Source organism: Chelonia mydas, chromosome 3 (assembly GCF_015237465.2).
Source record: "Chelonia mydas isolate rCheMyd1 chromosome 3, rCheMyd1.pri.v2, whole genome shotgun sequence".
Taxonomy (NCBI): Eukaryota; Metazoa; Chordata; order Testudines; family Cheloniidae; genus Chelonia; species Chelonia mydas.
Genome location: NC_057851.1, coordinates 185,158,736 through 185,179,624, shown reverse-complemented (window position 1 = coordinate 185,179,624; position 20,889 = coordinate 185,158,736). Strand labels below are relative to the sequence as shown.

The 20,889-nt window shown below is 41.4% G+C and overlaps 1 protein-coding gene across 6 annotated transcripts in view; it reads left to right on the top strand.

Annotated features, from left to right (window-relative positions):
- The window catches only part of APLF (aprataxin and PNKP like factor), an 87,875-nt gene that overhangs the window by 39,622 nt on the left and 27,364 nt on the right, over nucleotides 1-20,889 (top strand). For 5 of the 6 annotated variants that reach the window (XM_037896015.2, XM_037896016.2, XM_043543920.1 and 2 more), the window contains one exon: nucleotides 8,292-8,417. In XM_037896015.2, coding sequence (XP_037751943.1) covers nucleotides 8,292-8,417 — 126 coding nt within the window. Of the gene's footprint in view, nucleotides 1-8,291; nucleotides 8,418-9,532; nucleotides 9,846-20,889 lie in introns of those variants that run through there. The other variant, XM_043543919.1, reaches the window with a different exon arrangement.

Sequence of the window (20,889 nt, the reverse complement as noted above, 5' to 3'; positions counted from 1 at the left end):
GAGTAGTTATCAGTGGTTCACAGTCATGCTGGAAGGACATAATGAGTGGGATCCTGCAGGGATCAGTTCTGGGTCCGGTTCTGTTCAGTGTCTTCACCAATGATTTAGATAATGGCAAAGAGAGTACACTTATAAAGTTTGCGGACGATACCAAGCTGGGAGGGGTTGCAAATGCTTTGGAGGATAGGATTAAAATTCAAAATGATCTGGACAAACTGGAGAAATGGTCTGAAATAAATAAGATGAAATTCAATAAGGACAAATGCAGAGTACTCCATTTAGGAAGGAACAATCAGTTGCACGCATACAAAATGGGAAATGACCATCGAGGAAGGAGTACTGCAGAAAAGGATCTGGGGGTCAGTGGACCACAAGCTAAATATAAGTCAACAGTGTAACACTGTTGTGAAAAAAGCGAACATCATTCTGGGATGTATTAGCAGGAGTGTTGTAAGCAAGACATGAGAAGTAATTCTTCCACTCTACTCTGCGCTGATTAGGCCTCAACTGTAGTATTGCGTCCAGTTCTGGGTGCCACGTTTCAGGAAAGTTGTGGACAAATTGGAGAAAGTCCAGAGAAGAGCAACAAAAATGATTAACGGTCTAGAAAACATGATCTATGAGGGAAGATTGAAAAAATTGGGTTTGTTTAATCTGTAAAAGAGAAGACTAGGAGGGGAGATAAGTTTTCAGGTACAAGGAGTCCGGTGGCACCTTAAAGACTAACAGATTTATTTGGGCATAAGCTTTCTTGGGTAAAAAACCACTTCTTCAGATGCAAGGAGTGAAAATTACAGATTCAGGCATTATTATACTGACACATGAAGAGAAACGAGTTTTCAAGTACATAAAAGGTTGTTACAAGGAGGAGGGAGAAAAATTGTTATTCTTAACCTCTGAGGATAGGACAAGAAGCAATGGGCTTAAATTGCAGCAAGGGCAGTTTAGGTTGGACCTTAGGAAAAACTTCCTAACTGTCAAGGTGGTTAAGCACTGGAATAAATTGCCTAGGGAGCTTGTGGAATCTCCATCATTGGAGATTTTTAAGAGCCAGTTAGACAAACACCTGTCAGGAGTGGTCTAGATAATACTTTGTCTTGCCATGAGTGCAGGGAACTGGACTAGATGACCTCTCAAGGTCCCTTCCAGTCCTATGATTCTATAGCCTATAGTCAGGAACAAGTATTGCTAATAACTTTGGTTAAATAGGACAGTTCTCTTCCAATACAGTCTATGCAAAAGCTTAAGGAGATTTAACTATGAGGAAAGTTTGAAGGGGTTGTAACCAGCCATATTTGAGCTTGGGATGCAAAGAAATTTTAACCACAAGCAAATTTGAAATCAGGGTTCATGATTCAGGACAGGAGACAGTGGGGGCTGGATTAAAGATGGGCTGTTTACATTTTCTCAAGGCATATTTCACTGTGGAGCAAAGGATAAAGGGGAGCCAGTCAAAGTGTTGCTTACATAAAATCTTATGTAGGTAAAACAGAATAGATACAAAAATATGACCAAAGGATCATAAACTTGCCCTAAAAGGTTCTGATTACCTTTTCCAGACCTGATTAAGAGCTCTGTGTAGCTTGAAAGATTGTCTCTTCCACCAACAGAAGTTGGGCCAATAAAAAGATATTACCTTTCCCACCTTGTCTCAACATGCTAATAAGTCCGTCTTAGCTGCGTTTGTTTGTGAGGTTGTGGCAGGGAGGAAGTTGAGACAGTATTTTACAGAATGATGCATGATCATGTTGAAAGAACAATGAAGGCATACAAGAGAGAGTATCTTTACTCCACTTTCATAGTCAGTAATGACTTTTTGCCGTGTTTCCATTTTCCCTGAGGACGTCCATAAGAACATGTGGGTTAGGATACAGAGTTGTAAGTTGAATTAACAAAAAGAATCACTAACACCATAGTTTTAAAATCTTTATTGGTAAATCTGTCTGGTTGCAATTCACATTAATTCATATTCTCTTTATTGGCAACTCATGTGTTTTAGTCCTTTTAATTTATCTATTCTAAAATAGACTTTCTGTTCTTGGCAATGATTCTGTCAGAAGCCATTAACTTTGTAAGACAAGGAATACTAGTCACAAAGTGAGGCATAACAGAAACCTTGTGCTTGTGGACAAGAGTTTCATGTAAATACTGTTCAGTATTGGAAGCAGCAGCTTCAGCTTACTTTAGAAGTCACTCAGAAAGTGAACATGGATCAACCTTACCCTACTTGTTTACAGCTGGAGAAATAATTTTGTAGCTTTGGTCATCATGTTAAAAGCAATTTTTTTTAATAATTAAGAATGCTGGTTGATTGGGGATTTGTGTATGCGGTTGAGGGTGACTGAGTTTTTAGGCAAATAAGTGTGAAATGGGAAGCTGTTGGTTATGTATAACACAACATATGGTTCTAATAGCTGAGGTGCCATGATCACAATGTATAGGGGTGAGGGGCTCAGAAACTGATCTGCAGAGGGCAACAGATGTGCTTGAATTGGCCCTGTTTTCTAATGCTTGTTGTCACCTTCCTTTCCAACGGACCTATCTTCTTCACTGACCAGTGTCTTGCTCAAGCAAAATGTCAGATGGATGTTTCTCCTTTTGTTCCTCTTTTAAAAGAAAAGGACCTCAGTCCCCCTTTTTGAGACGTTAGCTTTGGGGACTGTGGATAAAAATCTCTCAGCCACTACTAAACGTCTGTATGCATTCACCTGGTATTTTTCACAACTTATAACAAAAACGTTTCTGAATTGGCTGCAGTCACACCACCACTTCTTCAGAAAAGACAAGCATCTCGTATGAGTTTAGAAGACGATAAGCTTGTTGAAATTCTTTTGCCGCCAGTCGTATGTCCTGCTATCGCTGATACTTGCGTTGCCATTTCAGTCATTGCTTCTAAATTATATAAGGTGAATCCTGACTTAAAACAAGCTTGTGCTTGTGCAATTGAACTTTTCCATGACTAGTTATTCCCTTAAATCCTCCTCTTCCCTAGATGGCAGTGGTGCTTCTTTTCAGACTTTGAGTGTTCCTACAGTTAGGTATGTCTCTTCATTCACTGTTCTCCACTTCAGCAGCAGTTGAATGGCGTTGAGAGTTTCACTTTCAGGCTGGCAAACTCCTGCCAGAAGGGCCTGTTTGTTGGATGTGACCTAGGAATAGTAACACATAACCGATTAAAATAGCATTCAACCTTCTACTCCATATGTACTAAGTTTACAGTAACCAGCATATCCTTCTAAGAGAGATCCTGGGGCACAGGTGAACTTTTTGCAAACACAATGATTCTTCCCTATTATGTGTGTCTATCCGAGGAACCTCCTCCCCCCCCGGTTCAAGTCTTTAAAAATTGTAGCTGACAATAAAAACTAAAGAAAAATTGACCTCTGCAACACACTTATGCTCCCTGTACCTTCAGGCATTCCTTTTTATAAATCACAAACTGGCAGTTTCTTTCCATACAGAGCTGGAGGCACGTCAGGTAGAGGAGAAGGCCTGGTGATCAGCTCTCATACCACTAATCCTATCACCAGGCTTTGGGAGAATGTCTGCAGATTCAAATTCAGCGATACCACATCACCTTTGTTCCAAAGATAAGATAGTGTCACTAATGGCTACGTGACAGTTTCCATTATCCCTAATCACAACAACCCCAAGTTTTGCTTTAGAATGAAATAAATTGGGTCAATGTTCAATTCAGTTGTGAGCCAACCCCATTGTCTAGGCTCACTCAGGACAATAGTAAAGGCTAAATTCTTACATGCTGATTTGTTTTTCATGTGTTTTTGTGCCAGCCCAAATGGTTCTCCCTGTCAGTAGATGGTTGTTGGTCTGCTGCTGTTCTTGTTTGTTTGCACTGCATTAATGCCTAGATGGGGCAACCAAAATCAGGCTCCCTCTGTACAAGGTGCTGTATATACATAGTACAAAACTGTCCCTGCTTTATGGTGCTTACAGTGTAAATAGACAAAGGGTGGTGGAAAGACTGTATATCCCCACTTTCCAGATGGGGAATGATCAAGTGATTTGTCCAGGGTTTTAAAGGGAGTGTGTGGTACAACCAGGAACTGAACTAGGATCTCCAGAGTCCCAAGCCAGTGCTTTAACCAAACCACAATACCATACTTTGTCTCAAGTAGTCTCAGCTTAGTTTACTCAGCTTGAGTCTGGAAGCTGTTGCACCCTTTATACAGGGACAGTGACCTCGCCAAAGCTCTTGTGTTTCATGTCTGCACTTCTTAGAAGGGACAGATATAGAACCTGTTGTCTGATCTGGCAGAACAGGACCCACAGGAACTCTTGGCTTCGCATACACATTTTTTTTCTAAATATGTTATATGTTACTCCCTTCTGAAAATGGAATATCTTTAGTTTTCCTTAAAATTAAACTTATCCCAGGATTGATAAGCCTCTCTAAGTTCTCTCTTCCAGTAAACTTAATGATGGAGGATGTTACTATAGACACATCCTAGCATGTCAGAACTTTAGATTTAAACTCTTCAGGTTTACAATCAATAGTGTAATAGCTATGGCTTGTGATTGCATTTTTGTTAATGGGACTCCAATGGTGTTGATACTGTAGCAGCAAAGTCATTGTTTTTTTTTTAAAATTGATGTTCCAAATGAGTTTGTTGCTTGTATACCTATCAAAAGCCTTCTAGGAAATCAATGAGAATTAAAATCCAGTCTGTTGATTCAAATTAGCTCGACTGACTTTGTAACTGGTTTGATTAAAGACCCTTTAGCTAGTCAGGAATCTTAAAAAACTATAGTAAATAGCTCATTGTCACAGCAGGAAGATTTTTCCTGGTGGTTAATTCCTTTGATTTTTGGTAACTGTCATTTTTTGTTCAAATGCTTTGTTTAGCAGCAAGTTGGGTATATAATAACTAAAATTTTCTATAAATTACTGTAAAGCTGCAGGTATTAAGTAACTCAGGTATATCAAGTATAATTTAAAGCTTTTATTTTACAAAGCCGCATAGCTTGTGAATCTTTATAGGCATATAAAATACTCTTGTAAGTAATGTATTGAACTTACTTACACAAGAAAAACCATGTTGTTCTGGTCAGCTGAACATTAGTGTTCTCCACTGTCCAAGAGTTTATTATAGAATTCAGCCATTTCAACAGTGTAGCCTATGGGTCATTCCCTAGTGTAATGGATGTGGTGTTCCTTTACTTTTGTCTGAATTGTTTTGTGCCTTAGAAAAGTAGAAAGTTAACTGTAAGTACAGCAATGGGGAGAATGAGTAGGTGGTTCTTCTGCTGTCAAGAAGGGAAACTTTGGCTTATCTATGGTATATAATTTGATGCTTTTACTGTGCATGCTGGTAACACTGAGCAGAACATGAAATGAAAGCAGAACAGCTAGGACTTCGTCAGACAGGACAGGGTAGAGTTTAATATTTTATTTGCCCTGATGGCCATTTAAGCTTCTTCACACATAGTATGTAATTTGACAGTTAACTTAAATCAGTCAGCGTCCCTAAGAAATCTGTATGCTTGATTGAACAAAAAATGACATAAAGACCTCCTCTGGTGAAAGGCCCATTATTCAGTGATCTTTATGTTTTGTATAAAGTATCCCTAAAAAGAAAACTGACATATAAAATTCTGTAACTTCTAGACATGACTGCTTTTGGACTTGAGGCATTATATAGAAACCTACTGCTGTCTGAATCTTGGAGTGGAAATGAACATAAAAATCAATTCAAGAGCGTTATTTTCTTTTGGATCGTTCTGGAAGCTGTGTTAGTTAACCTTGGTGGTCTTCTATTCTCCTTGCTTATCTAGGTAACATATTAGCATTACCTCTAGAAAAGTAATTGAACCAACTGACTCTAGGAAGGTTTGGTTTGATGATTATTCTTAAACAAAAAAGGTCAGTTGATTTCCCAAGACATCATTAATTTGGTTGTGCTTAATCTGACGGAAGGAAGTGGTGATGATCTCTAAAGGGTTCGGTGATAGTTTAAAAAGATAAAATGACTGTTAAATGCAACTTTAGAGTGTCTTTCTGCAGTTAGAAAAGGAGTACTTGTGGCACCTTAGAGACTAACCAATTTATTTGAGCATGAGCTTTCATGAGCTACAGCTCACTTCATCGGATGCATACTGTGGAAATTGCAGAAGACATTATTATATACACAGACACCATGAAACAATACCTCCTCCCACCCCACTCTCCTGCTGGTAATAGCTTATCTAAAGTGATCATCAAGATGGGTCATTTCCAGCACAAATCCAGGTTTTCTCACCCTCCGCCCCCCCACAGACAAACTCACTCTCTTGCTGGTAATAGCCCATCCAAAGTGACCACTCTCTTCACAATGTGTATGATAATCAAGGTGGGCCATTTCCTGCAGGAATCCAGGTTCTCTCACCTCCTCACCCCCCTCCAAAAACCATACACACAAACTCACTCTCCTGCTGGTAATAGCCTATCCAAAGTGACCACTCTCCTTACAACGTGCATGAAAATCAAGGTGGGCCATTTCCAGCACAAATACAGGTTTTCTCACCCCCCCACCCCCATACACACACAAACTCACTCTCCTGCTGGTAATAAATGGCCCATCTTGATGATCACTTTAGATAAGCTATTACCAGCAGGAGAGTGGGGTGGGAGGAGGTATTGTTTCATGGTGTCTGTGTATATAATAATGTCTTCTGCAATTTCCACAGTATGCATCCGATGAAGTGAGCTGTAGCTCACGAAAGCTCATGCTCAGATAAATTGGTTAGTCTCTAAGGTGCCACAAGTACTCCTTTTCTTTTTGCGAATACAGACTAACACGGCTGTTACTCTGAAACCTGTCTTTCTGCAGTTAGTGCACACAACTTCAAGTGTGGCCTAGTGGGTTGAGCAGAACACTGAGTCTGGATTCAAGTGGTATAGTTGACAATAACTAGCTGTGTGACTTTTGACAAATCACTTACCTTATCATCAGTTAACCCATCTATAAATGGATATATTTCTATAGTGCTTTGAAATCCTTGTACTACATAAAAGTACATTATGCTGTTAATAGTTTTAGTATCTGGTCTCAGATGTAGCAGAAGCTTCACAATCACCTGCTTCAAAATTTTGAGTTTCTGCTAATGCATGGGTCACAGGATTGGAGTAAAATGAGCTTAATAAGATTGTATAGAGCACTTTGTAGAAGCTACAGCTGAAATCCCCAGACTTCTCACTATGGTGGCACTGATGTGCTGAGGCTGGTAGTACTCAGTGGCTTTCGTGGTCGTATAGATGATTCTTCTTAGGAGTTCATGGCCACTATGACAATCGTGGAGTTGTCCCACGTGGCTTCTGGCTTCATGTATATAGCAATCCTACTGTCTGAACTAGTGTCTGGAATGGGATTGTAATTTATGAATGTAATGATTGCACCTTACATGTCACGGTCCAATAATTATATCTCGCAGTTTGAGATTCGGGCATTCCTTTTTTTGTCAGAGAAAAGAGCCTATTTTCATGGTCTGCTCAAGTAGACTGAGGAAGATGCATTTTGGCATCTTGTACGCCTGTCAGCGAGAGAGAGAAAGACAAAGAATTGTGTGAATATGCCTATAGGTGTTTGTATTTATGGATTTTAAAAGATAAAAGTTGCGAATACAAAAGAGGCTGCGGTTTAACTGTTTAAGTAGGGCAAGTAAAACAGCAATCATTAACGTGTATATTGTATGGAAATAGTTAATTGAAACATACTTTGGAAGATGACCACTAAGGGGAGATTCTGTACTATAGTAGGGTAGTTTACTGTTCTAGGAACTGATCTGAAGAGTTGGGTGTCAGGAAAATAAGACCCAGCTATTCCTAAGTAAGGACTTGTCTTTACAACTGGGTTATCAGTTTGTAGGTATTTTGTAATAGAGTTTTACCTCTCCATAGAAAGACTTTTTTCCTCATGTCCCATCTTGGTACAGAAGTACTGAAAAAAGCACATGAAGTTTGTATCAGGCCATTAGTTACCATATATTACTTCAATTTGAAGTCAATGGGGAAAACTCCTATTTAACTTTTATCGGAGCACAATCAAGTCCCGTGAGCTAAGACAAAGAAACTGAAAACTTTTATATGATTTGCTATGAAAATAGGTCTTAAATGACTAACATTACAGAACTGAAGCTTACCACGACATACAAAGCCACAAACAGATGAATAACTATGCATTGTTGAATATAAACTTGCTTGAATTAGCTGCACAGCATTCCCCGTTCCTGTATGCACATGAGTAGTGAATGTCATATTGTTTACTTTTACTTACATATGTTCCTTAATATCACAGGAAGAATCCAGTTCATTTTCAGCAGTTCAGTCACCCTGGTGATCGTGATTATCATGACGTGGCGGTTGTAAGTCAAGATGATGATGATGACAGACCTGAATGTCCATATGGAACTACTTGTTATAGGTAAGAAACATAATTCAATACAGTTGTCTGTCTGTATTTGTAAAGCAAGACATATTTTAACTGGGAGCTATGCAAACAAAATGATGATACAGTCTTACATAGGCTCCTATTACCCCCCACCCCTGTCCTGATTTTTCACACTTGCTGTATGGTCACCCTAGGGGCAGTGCCTGCAGGCAAGGGCAGTGCACGGAGCCCTCTGCCACCTCCTCCCCAAGGGGCTGCAGGGATGTGGTGCCATCCGCTTCCGGGAGCAGCACAGGGCCAGGGCGGGCAGGAGCCTGCCTTAGCTCAACTGCACCATGGGGCTGGCAATCCTGCCGGCCAGATTGAAAGCCCTGATGGGCCAGATCTAGCCCGCGGGCTGTAGTTTGCCCTCCCCTGGGCTAACTACTTTTTAAGAACCATTATCTGCCTGTAAATCAGGGAAGGGCGAACTTTTTGGCCCGAGGGCCACATGGGCGTTCTGAAACTCTATGGAGGGCCGGGTAGGGAAGGTTGTGCCTCCCCAAAGAGCCTGGCCCCTACCCTCTATCTGTCCCCTCCCACTTCCTGTCCCCCTCAGAACCTCCGACCCATCCAACGCTCCTTGTCCCCTGACCACCCCCTCCCGGGACCCTGGCCCCTAACCACCCCCCAGGACCCCACCCCCTATCCAATCCCCCCCGCTCCCTGTCCCCTGACTTCCCCGACCCCTGTTCACACCCCAGCCCCCAGACAGGCCCCCCCGGGACTCCCACACCTATCCAAACTGCCCTTCCCCCTCCCAGAACCTCCACCCCATCCAACCACCCCCTGCTCCCTGTCTTCCCCCTGGTATCCCTTGCCCCTTATCCAACCCTCCCCTTACCATGCTGCTCAGAGCAGCAAAGTCCCGCCGGCCAGCCAGAGCCAGCCACGCCGCCACCGCGCTGCCCGCCTGGAGCGGTGGACCAGAGCACTGGCGGCGCATCGCTCTGAGGCTGCAGGGGAGGGGAGACAGCGGGGGAGGGGATGGGGGCTAACCTCCCCAGCCAGATGTGGCCCGCGGGCCGTAGTTTGCCCACCTCTGCTGTAAATTGATATTTAGAATAAAAAGGACCTGGCTGATGTTTTGAATGCTTTGCTCTGATTAGGACAGGATTTTTCAAGTGGCCTTTTGCTTCAGGATTTTATCACTATACTCAGCAGATGATTTTTCTTAAGCCTTTGAGCTCCAGCTCAAATTGTGTTCTCCTGTTGGGTTTGAAACCAGAACTAATTTGAATATCAATCCCCCAATCAAAGGGAAATATCACCTGAAAAGAAAGAAGAAATGTAACCTAGACATTTGAATTGGGTTAAAAGAATAAGCAAGAAAAGATTTTTGTTTTAAATCCATTACCCAAAACAATATTTACGATTATAATAAAAATGGTACAGTTTGACATGAGACTAAAACTTTTGCTTATGTTCACCTTGAAGTGTAACTGAGGCTTTTCATAATAAAGTTCTTTCTATATTGAATTGGAAAACCACTACCACTGAAGTCTCCTTTGTAAATTAGCGATCCATTACTCTTGCACTTAGTGTCTGTTCTGTTAAGCTTTGGTCATATGATGTACCACAAGCCAATGTGACAAGAGGTCCAATCCTAAACTCCTCTCTTTATTAGGAGTTGTTTGGATGGAATTTTATAAAAATAGAAGGAAACTGAAAGGACAGCTCTTACTTGTAATTTCCAGTGCTGTTGCCAAAGTACATTTTCTTTTAGCCCTATCCCCCAAACAAGTCTATTTTCTTTACCCTGGTGTCGGGGTTCTTAGAGGCAATCTTCAGATGCAGAAGTTCCCTCTGTTTTCCACTCTTCTTCCCTCAGTGGTCTCCTCTGGGTGTCAAAGGCTACAACGCAATTAGCTTTTCCTAAAGTTCAAAATAAGCAGTTGCAAGGGGTTAGCTGGTGACTGAGGCCAGGTCTATACTACAGACCTATAGCAGTATAACCACTGTGACAGGGTTGGGCCAGATGGCTACAGGAGAGTGATAGAAGACAGATATATTAGCCCCAGGTTAAGCAGGTCCCTTTTCCCTGGGTAAGGTAACAGGGGCAGTTCCAGAACAATCAGGAACTTGCTGGAACCAGTTAAGGCAGACAGGCTAATTAGGACACCTGAAGCCAATTAAAAAGCTGTTAGAATCAATTAAGACAGGCAGGCTAATCAGGGCACCTGGTTTAAAAAGGACCTCACTTCAGTCAGGGAGGGGCGCGCAAGGAGCTGAGAGTGAGAGGGCGTGGTGCTGGAGGACTGAGGAGTACAAATGCTATCTGGCATCAGGAGGAAGGTCCTATGGTCAGGATACAGAAGGTGTTGGGAGGAGGCCATGGGGAAGTAGCCCAGAGAGTTGTAGCTGTCACATAGGTGTTACACGAAACACCATAGACAGCTGCAGTCCACAGGGCCCTGGGGTGGAACCCAGAGTAGAGGGCGGGCCCAGGTTCCCCCCATCCCACCAACTCCCTATTGGATACAGGAGATGTTGACCTGGAGTGTGGGTCCCACCAGAGGGGAAGGTCCCTGGCCTATCCCCCGACCCACTAGGTGGACCAGCAGAGACTGCGGGGATTGTTCTCCTCCCTTTCCCCATGCTGGCCAGTGATGAGGTTAGCTGAGTAAATGGCAGGTTTGAGCTATTAGCAAAAGTGGCCAAACTGAAGACCATCGTGAATCTCTGAGGCGAGCAAATCCGCCAATAAGCGCAAGACCCACCAAGGCAGAGGAGGAACCTTGTCACACTACGTTGCCCAAGGGTGTGAAAAATCCACACCCCATGGTAATGTAGTTATACGGACCTAACCCACCTAATAGACAGTGCTGTGTCAACATAGCTACCCAGTCTTGGGAAAGTGGATTAACTATGCCGACAGGAGAAGCTCTCCCGTCTGTGTAGGAGTATCTTCACTTAAGCGCTACAGTCGCTGTACTAAGCAGTCAGGAATTAAGTGTGTTAACTCTGCTGCAGCTCAGGACATGCATTTCCCACCCCACTATCCTTGTGTGGAACTCCACTGTCTGGCCAGCCGAAGAGTAATAGTTATCCATCTAAACCAGTGGTTCTCAACTCGTGGGCTGCTTGCGGCCCAATCAGCGCACAGCTGCAGTCCATGTGACCTCCTCAGGGCTGTAACTAGAGCTGGGCAGGAGGGACACCTGCCCCGGGTGCGGAGCTGCTGGTGAGGGTGTAAAATGGGACAGCGCAGGATAGGGTCCAGCAGCAACAGCAGGAGGCTAGGGAGCTCAGCGCTCCCCTCCTCCCCCGCAGGATCGTGGATCCAGTGACCCTGGCTAGAGCTAACTTCCCAGTATTAGGATCCCAGGGGCAGGGCGGGCTGCACGGCTGAATTATGTGCAGCCAAGGTAGGAGACCAATGGGGAAGGGCTGCAGGGGCCTGGAATGTGGGGGGCAGGTGCAGGGGTCCAGAGACACGGGGAGGGGAGTTCAGCTGGTGCATGGGGGGACAGACTGTAGGTGGGGGGACTGGTGACTGGGGGATGTCCCTGGATGGGGGACTAGATACTGGGGCACAGTCCCTGGATGGGGGGGTTGAGTACTGGGGGGCACTCCTTGGGGGGGCAGTTGCTGGGTGCTGCTGGGGGGGCAATTCCTAGGTGGGGGCTGTGTGCATGGGGGGTAGTCCCTCAGGTGGCCGATCTGACCTGGACAGGGCACCCTGTCTCTGCAGGGCAGGCACAAGTTTTAGCCCAGTGTTGCGGGGGTCTGGATGCTGGGGGTCCAGTCCCTGGGGTTTTGGATGATGTGGGGGGAGGCAGTCTGGTGAGGGGATGGGGGACAGTCATTTGGTGGAGGAGTTGGGTGTATGGGTGACAGTCCCTGACTGGGGGATTGGGTGCATGGGGGGGCAGTCCCTGGCTGGGGGGGGCGGGGGCTGGGAGCCCCGCACTGTGCAGGGCTCTCCATCTTTGCAGGCAGGCTCGGCAGCCGTGCCCTCCAGGGGCTCAGCCCTGCCACACCACCATCAGCAGTGCAGAACTGAGGGTGGCAATACACCATGCCATGCCACCCTTGCAGTAAATTAATTTTAACAGTTAATATTTTGACTTACTTTGCTAATTTAAAATGCCTGTGGTAGACATTTGCCAGTGTTGAAATGAAAGGTGCTATATCAATTTGAATTGTATTGCTGTCATATAACAAATACTAAACTTCTTTTTTGTGTAGCTGTTCAGGTAGTGTATATATTGTGTGGATGAGGCCCACATGGAGAGCTGCATATGTGGCCCACAATAGTAAATAGTTTCAGAACCACTGATCTAAACATTTTACCAATCTAACACAAATCAATGGCAAAAGTGCTGCTGAGTGATATTAACTGGTAGTATTATGGTGATCCTGCTTATCATAGTAGCTACTGTCAGCCTGCCATGTAACAAATTTAAATTGTTTGTAACCCTCATGCAACTGGGGATGGAATAAAGGTATTTTACCAGCAGTCCTGTGTTTGTCTGTTGTAGTGCTAGTGGGGTGTTAATTCCTAGGTCTATAGGGGGTGCTAGAATCATAGGCCTTTGGGATATATTACTTTCTCATACTGCTAGTGCTTTCTGTCAGTTTCTATTAAACCATAAAGTTGTTGTTTTAATTGTACACGTTATACTGTTGTTTAAACTAGACTAAAACAATTGATGGGAGGATGTAGAAATCTGTTCAAGCTTCTTTTTAGAAGAATCTGAAAACTAATTTATGTGTTTATAGTTATATACAGACCTTTTTAGTACTTTACCATATGATTGTAATATATTAGAATGATTAAATGTGTTTTATAGTAATTTATTTACACTTTAAATTGGTTTAGACAAAAATGATTTTTCAAGTTCATGCCTAAAATGTTAGCTGAATTTCTACTTTTTCAGACTACTGGAATATAATTTAATAAATGTATTTTTTACTAGTAGTTTAATATATATTGACATGTTAAAAGGCAAAATAAGTCGCTAATCTGTGCTAATAATGCCAAAAACCAAAAATCTTTTCAGTTATTTATGACTGGGTATAATTAACAGCTTTAAAAAGGGTTTCCAAAGGTTTTTTTCCCACCTTTCTCTTGTTTGTAATATCTTAGATGCATACAATATTTTTTTTCCTGTTTTTATACTTTAACACTTGGTAAACTTCAGTTATGTTAGTGTTTTATATGCATTTTTTTATGGCGTACCAGCTAATTTAGCTCTGCTGAGTGGACTTTCTTGTCTGTGGTGTAAACACAGTTCTAGGAGTGTGGTGCTTTCTGCCATCTCTGCTGTGCAGACTAAAAATATTGTGAAATTATGATTGAATGTTACCTGTTTGGGATTTTGGTTCATTTAATTTCTTAGCAGTAACGTAATGTACAGTTGAAGAAGCCTAGAATCCATATATTTCCCATCAGATTATAACAATCTGAACGCAAGTATGTGGCAGTCACTGTAAAAATTGGCATCCGTGAGTGCTACGACCTGGCAGGTGTTCCTGCACCTCTGATCACTGTGCACTCTACCAGGGCGCAGGCTTCATCTACAGCATTCCTGGCTCAGGTTCCCACCCAGGAAATCTGCAGAGCAGTGACGTGGTCCTCCATACACACTTTCGCTGTGCATTACGTGATTACTCAGCAGGCCAGAGACGATGCGACCTTTGGAAGAGCAGTACTCCAATCAGTGGACATCTCCGACCCCTTCTCCTGAACTTGGGAGTCACCTGATTGGAATGGACATGAACAAGCACTCGAAGAAGAAAAAACGGTTACTCACTTCTCGTAACTGTTGTTCTTCGAAATGGGTTGTTCATGTCCATTCCAATACCCACCCTCCTACCCCTCTGTCAGAGTAGCCGGCAAGAAGGAACTTAAGGGTGGAGGGTTGGCAGGGCTCTATATTGAACACCATGAAGGCGTGACTTGGAGGGGCCACCTGGGCCGACCCAATGGATGCTGCTAGGAGAAAAATCTTCCAGCCATCATTCATGTGCACATCCACACATCTGATTGGAATGGACATGAACACATAAGAATGGCCATACTGGGTCAGACCGAAGGTCCATCCAGCCCAGTATCTGGTCTACGGACAGTGGCCAATGCCAGGTGTCCCAGAGGGAGTGCACCTAACGGGTAAGGATCAAGTGTTCTCTCTCCTGCCATCCATCTCCACCCTCTGACAAACAGAAGCTAGGGACACCATTAATGGACTTAACCTCCATGAATTTATCTAGTTCTCTTTTAAACCCTATCATAGTCCTAGCCTTAACAACCTCCTCAGGCAAGGAGTTTCCACAGGTTGACTGTGCGCTGTGTGAAGAAGAACTTCCTTTTATTTGTTTTAAACCTGCTGCCCATTAATTTCATTTGGTGGCCCCTAGTTCTTATAGTATGGGAACAAGAAAATAACTTTTCCTAATTCTCTTTCTCCACACCACTCATGATTTTATATACTTCTATCATATTCCCCCTCAGTCTCCTCTTTTTCAAGCTGAAAAGTCATAGCCTCTTTAATCTATCCTCCTATGGAACCCGTTCCAAACCCCTGATCATTTTAGTTGGCCTTCTCTGAACCTTTAATAATGCCATCTCGAAGAACAACAGTTACGAGAAGGGAGTAACCATTTTTTTTTTAATGTTCTACAGGATTTTGTAAGGAAAACACATAAATGCATCATAGCCTGTTGTGAGAAAGCAGGATGTTTATCTCACTGAATAGGGGATTGTTGGGGCTTCTGACATTCAGAAAGATGTGGTGATCTTTTGTTGCTGCTTTTTGGTGATCAGGAGACAGTTGAGGCTTTTGGCTCTGCGGAGTGGATGCATCTCCTTTTTCCTTCCTCCTTTTGGGCAAAGCAGTTAAGTGACTTTAAATTTGGGATGATGAAAACATTTTTTAATAGTAATTGTCTGTGCCAATATCTGCTACCATATCCGCACTGATGGAGCACAATAGCTTGATCTCCCTCCTCAAATAAGGAGGGAGTTAAATACTTTAGTTAAATACTTTCAAATGCCAACATTGTCACCCATCCTCTTAGTCTTCATTAGTAACACCTGGAGTTGAATGGGGCATTTGACATTTCTGAATTTGTTTCCAGCTGTCTCTAGAATCAGGCAGATCTCACTTCAGCTTGTATTCAGTTCACATTTTGAAGGTTATTTTCACAGCTACAAAGACTCCTGCCTCCACATGAATGTGTGGATGGTTGAAATAGCAGTGCTGAAAATGCTTTTCCTACACAAATACTTAATAATTTAGTCAGTAGCTCCCAATTCTCCCATCAGTTCCACAGCGGCACTGAAAGGGCCTATACCCAGTGGCACTTTTGCAAGACTGACCCTCACACAGAGCTTCAACAAACTCTTTTCCCATATAAATAGATATTTTCCCCCTTTTTAAGTGCATATCTTGTTTGAGTTGGGTTTTTTCATTTTATTTAAGAGTTTTCTCAGATTCTGGAAAGCATAAAAATAATTCAACTGAATACTTCAATGTAAACATGCTGTAAAAAGCAGAAGCAATATGATTATTGGAATTAATTTTGTTTAATACTTTTTGAAGTAATGCAAACAATGTGGATTCTCAATTATTTATGTATATTTGAAATATCCAAATTTCTATGAGCAGTCAGATTTGTTATTGCTAGATAAGAAATGCTTATCTTCATACTTGTCTCTGAACAGTTTTCAAATATTGTTTAATGTTCAAAGTGACTAGTAAATGAAAATCATCCAGATATGAAAGCATATCTGGGGACATGTTTTCTATTTTTCTGAAATGTAGCCGTTTTAGAACAGTACTCTTCAGCTGTTAACATTGCTGGTTGTGGCTGGGCCCACTTGCTCCCGTCTCTGCTCAAGTCCATAAGCAGTTGAGAGATCTTTATGCTGGTAAAACATTCAGTGCAGTTTATTTACAATGTTGTTTCCCACCACCCTTGTACACTATGCAGTCTTATTCCTGCAATTTTAGGGAATCCTTAGCTCCTGAGGCAAGCAGTGAAGAGCAATCTCTCCCTGCCTCTCTCTCACCTGCCTGCTTCCCCTCTCCTACTTGGTTCCTGTGCCTTTTTGTATTCTCTGCCTAATGGCTAAATTAGCCTTCCAGCTCTCCTCCACCCACCAGTGAGGCACAGCTCTTCTTAACAAGGTCTATTGTACAGTGTTTAATTGGAGCTGTGGTGACCAGAGTGCTGGCTCAGCTGTTGTTGCCCAGCACTCTGTCACACAGGTTATGAACAAAATTAATTCCATAAAAAATACATTATTGGAGCCTTGAAAACAACTCTATTGTGGGTATGGTTTCAAGTATATGCTTCAAGGAACCTTGTTTCTTCTTCTTATTGGAGTGATGTGTTGTAAAACCAATCAGAATGCTTCCTCATCATAAATTTTATTTTGTATGAGGATTATTTTATGAGTCTTGGTTATATTAGCACATTAGATTACATTTGTAATTGGGCATCATAACTTCTGTAGCGGCTTTATTTTTCTCTTGCAGTGAATTGCTGCTGTATTATGGAGATTTTTCATAATAGAGTATCTAATTCAGAGCATATTTAAAATGTAGGCCAGGAAAATCACATAAAATGTAGTTTTCGTGTTCTGGATTGGACTAATTTACAGGCAATCTGAAACTGACGGGTTTTGGAGACCTATGTTAACATACCCATGTATGTACTATTCACTTTCCTCACACTTCCAGGCACTTATTTGTTTGTACCACTTTTTATTCTGTGGATCCTGAAAAAAATTGGAAGTGTACTGCTGGCTAGGTAGGTGGTGTAAAAGGTTTTGGTTTTGTGGAACATCGGTTTCCCCTTCTGCTGAGATGGATACTGTATAGCCCTTTCTCCTCATAAAAGGGGAACCAATTTTCCCAGTGATAGGCTGGGTAGAGTAGTTAAGTTTCCAATTTTATATGTTTTATTAATAAAACTAAATAAACAAAAGCATAAAATACATATAAAAAAATCAAATTAAAATAAAGTGGGTTACTATCAAATCATCAAATTTTATCTAATTAGTTTGACTAAATCATATCAAATAAACCAATAATTCCTTATCTCTGTTGTTTCCCCAAGTTTTTAGTCTTATTTAGCTATCAGCCCCCCATTATCAACCTCAGTGCCAAATACTTATACAGGGAGGGTCAAATCCCTCCCAGGCTGAAGCTTCTGCATAAAGAAAAGGAGTACTTGTGGCACCTTAGAGACTAACCAATTTATTTGAGCATGAGCTTTCGTGAGCTACAGCTCACTTCATCGGATGCATACTGTGGAAATTGCAGAAGACATTATTATATACACAGACACCATGAAACAATACCTCCTCCCACCCCACTCTCCTGCTGGTAATAGCTTATCTAAAGTGATCATCAAGATGGGCCATTTCCAGCACAAATCCAGGTTTTCTCACCCTCCGCCCCCCCCCCCCCCAGACAAATTCACTCTCTTGCTGGTAATAGCCCATCCAAAGTGACCACTCTCTTCACAATGTGTATGATAATCAAGGTGGGCCATTAGGGCCACAGAACTTCTGTTGGTCCACAGGGGCAGTAATATTTGTATGTATAGAGGCTGGTGTGCATGGGACTTGCATCTCAGTTCACATTTTAGGTGCTAAGTTAACACAAATAAATAAAACTGTGCAACAATTGTGGTTGATTGTATTAATTTTTCTTTCTTTAAGTGAATGAAAATAATTTATTTGTGCATGAAGCTTTGATATTTAATGCTATTTCCATTTTATCAGTTGTACAGAAGTTATATTTCTGTTCATTCTTTTACTGGCTTCACGGTAAAGGGACAAGAGATTATTGCTTGTCACTTGTGAAGTTTAACTTGAATAAAAATTACGTTGAAGTGAGAGAGATTAAAGAGTGAAAGTTAATTTCATTCATACAATACTTTTATTAATTCCCTTGCAGCTTTACTACCAGCTGTAAGAATACTTCATTAAATTTACCAGAAGGAATAATAGATGTATAATTATGCAGTCATGACAAGTTACAGTGGAATATGCTTTGTTCCTGAAGTTCATTAAATGAAGAGACAAACATGCTTCCCCAAGGGTAATGATAAATATGTATTCCTTTGTATTTAGTAAACATTCATCAGATGAAAACTCAGTTCTTTCTGTACATTGTGTGGCAAAATACCTTGTTCGCCTCAGTAGGCTTAGTCCTTTTTAGCCTTGGAGACTCAGGTTTGGGGCAAGGCGAATCCTTGTAGGTGGCACAGGGTCCTACTACTCCTCTCCTCAGTCAGTCCCTTGTGCTTATTTTCCTTCCTTTCTGGGGCACGAGTGCAGCCTCCCTACTGGGAAGGTTTGGCGTCTTGCTGCAAACGGCCTACTGGCAGCTTCCCTGCTCCTCTCGCTCCCTCACTCTTTTCCTCCTTCCACCCAGGGGAAGGTTTAAAAAGGTCCCAAGTAGTTGGAGTCAGCTGAACCTAATTGGGTCCTAGCAACCCCTTTTCCAGCTGAACCTTATTGCCCCATGGTTCTCTCTCCTCAGTGGATAGGGAGGGGCCTTTTAATCCCCTGGGACTAATTACTACCCCCCTTTTGTAGCTGTTTGTCCTGGGTTTACCACAATAGTAAATATTTTTGTTTCTTAATTAGCATATTAGCATACTATTGCCATATTTTATTCTTACCAAGCCAGCTTAATTTTTTGTTGTTTTGACCTGTAGGTAAGGGCAGGAATAACTTGTTTTTCTTCCTGAATTTCAAGACTTGAGATTGTTAGAAGTTTCAAGATGTGTGTGTTGTCTACAGCTTTTCTAAGCTAGCAAAACTGCAGTGATGTGGAGTGATGTTTATATTTTTCTTGTATAAATTAAAGATATAGTTAACTTATTTTGGAAGTGTCCCTTATGAAGAGGTTATTGCCTGCCAACAGCTGAACTTCATTCTCTTTTGGACAGTTTAGTGAATAGCTACTGGAAGGCAGAATGAGCTATAAAACAGCAGTTATTTAATCAATTGAAGAAAATACATGCAACAAATATGAATTTTCAAATTTTGGCGTTCAGTGTGCATGAACTAATAATGCCATAAACTTGTTGTTTGACACTCACCCTATTTTTCAGCAAACTCGATCAAAGCGTTTGAGGAGGCATAAACAAATCTTGTATTAAGCAGTGACGTACAGGAGAACAATGCAAATACGTGGTGCCACTACAGTCAAAGATTCACTAGTTCAACTCCCTTGAATTTTATTGGTGATTACCTCTGCTTCCATATGAACGACAGTGAGAATCTTGTATTCTGTGTGACAAATCCAATCCATTAGATATCGTGGGTTTCATTCTCAGTGTGTGTGTATATATAGATCTGGTCTTGAATATAGCACTTCAGAAGTCATTGACTTAGTCATCTAGTGTTTTGGCAACAGTTTTCATTCAGTTAAATATCACTCTGTGCTTCAGACTTCCTTGAAATCTGATATTTTGGGAAACAGTAGTTACAAAATCACAAATCAAATAAACTGCTTCTTCTCTTAGCAAGTTGTTTAACAAATTCAAATAAGTGCTTTTTAGAGACTACCTAGACTTTTTTCTGTGAAATTTCAAGAAAATTAGATTAGTTGAGCAACATGGATTCACAAGGCAGTTTTTGTAGCAAGAATGTTTTTTGTAGATTATATTAAAGCTTCAGCTAATAGCAAATGTGACCGGGTGTCATAAATAACAAATAATATCACATGCTTAGCGATGTGCACTCATCATCATTGAGCAGTGTGGGTTTCAATAATTGGTGTCTTTAAAAAACAAAGAAACATCCTAGTGGTATATGGCTGAGTTGTTTTCCTTTAGTTTTGTTCCAAAATGCATGCAGTTGAACTGCCTTAGGCTTTTTCTGTGGGGAGCCAATTAATACTGGAAGCTACTTTGTCAAGCCTTTGTTTAGAAAGCCTTAACTATATTTACAAAATAGTTGAGCCCAAGATTAATTAAACTAGGGATGTAAGATGTTAACCAGTTAACCTGCCTGAACCGTTAACCCCCGGGCCAGCCGGCCCCAGTGGTCCCGCACCAGCCAGCCCTTTTTAAAAATATTTTAATTAATTTTTAATTAAGTAAATTTAATAATTAATAATTAATTAATAATAATTATAATAATTAACAACTAATAATTAATAACTAATTAATAATTAATTTAATAATTAAATTTTTAAATAATTTTTTAATATTTTTAATCGTTCAAACAGTTAACTTATTAAATGGTATTTACATCCCAAGTTACAACACACTTTCGTTTAAGAATACTTAAGCTGGACATGAACTTCACATTTTAAAAAGTGCATATAAATGAGGCTAAAACTGAATGTCCTTAGTTCGTTTTTACATAGTTCTCATGCAGGCAAAACTTATTGACATCAGTAACTTTGCCTGAGTAAGGACTGAATAGGAGTTTTAAAATTTGGGGCAACATAAATTTTTAACTATGGAATAAAAATTGGTGAGTAAATGCCAT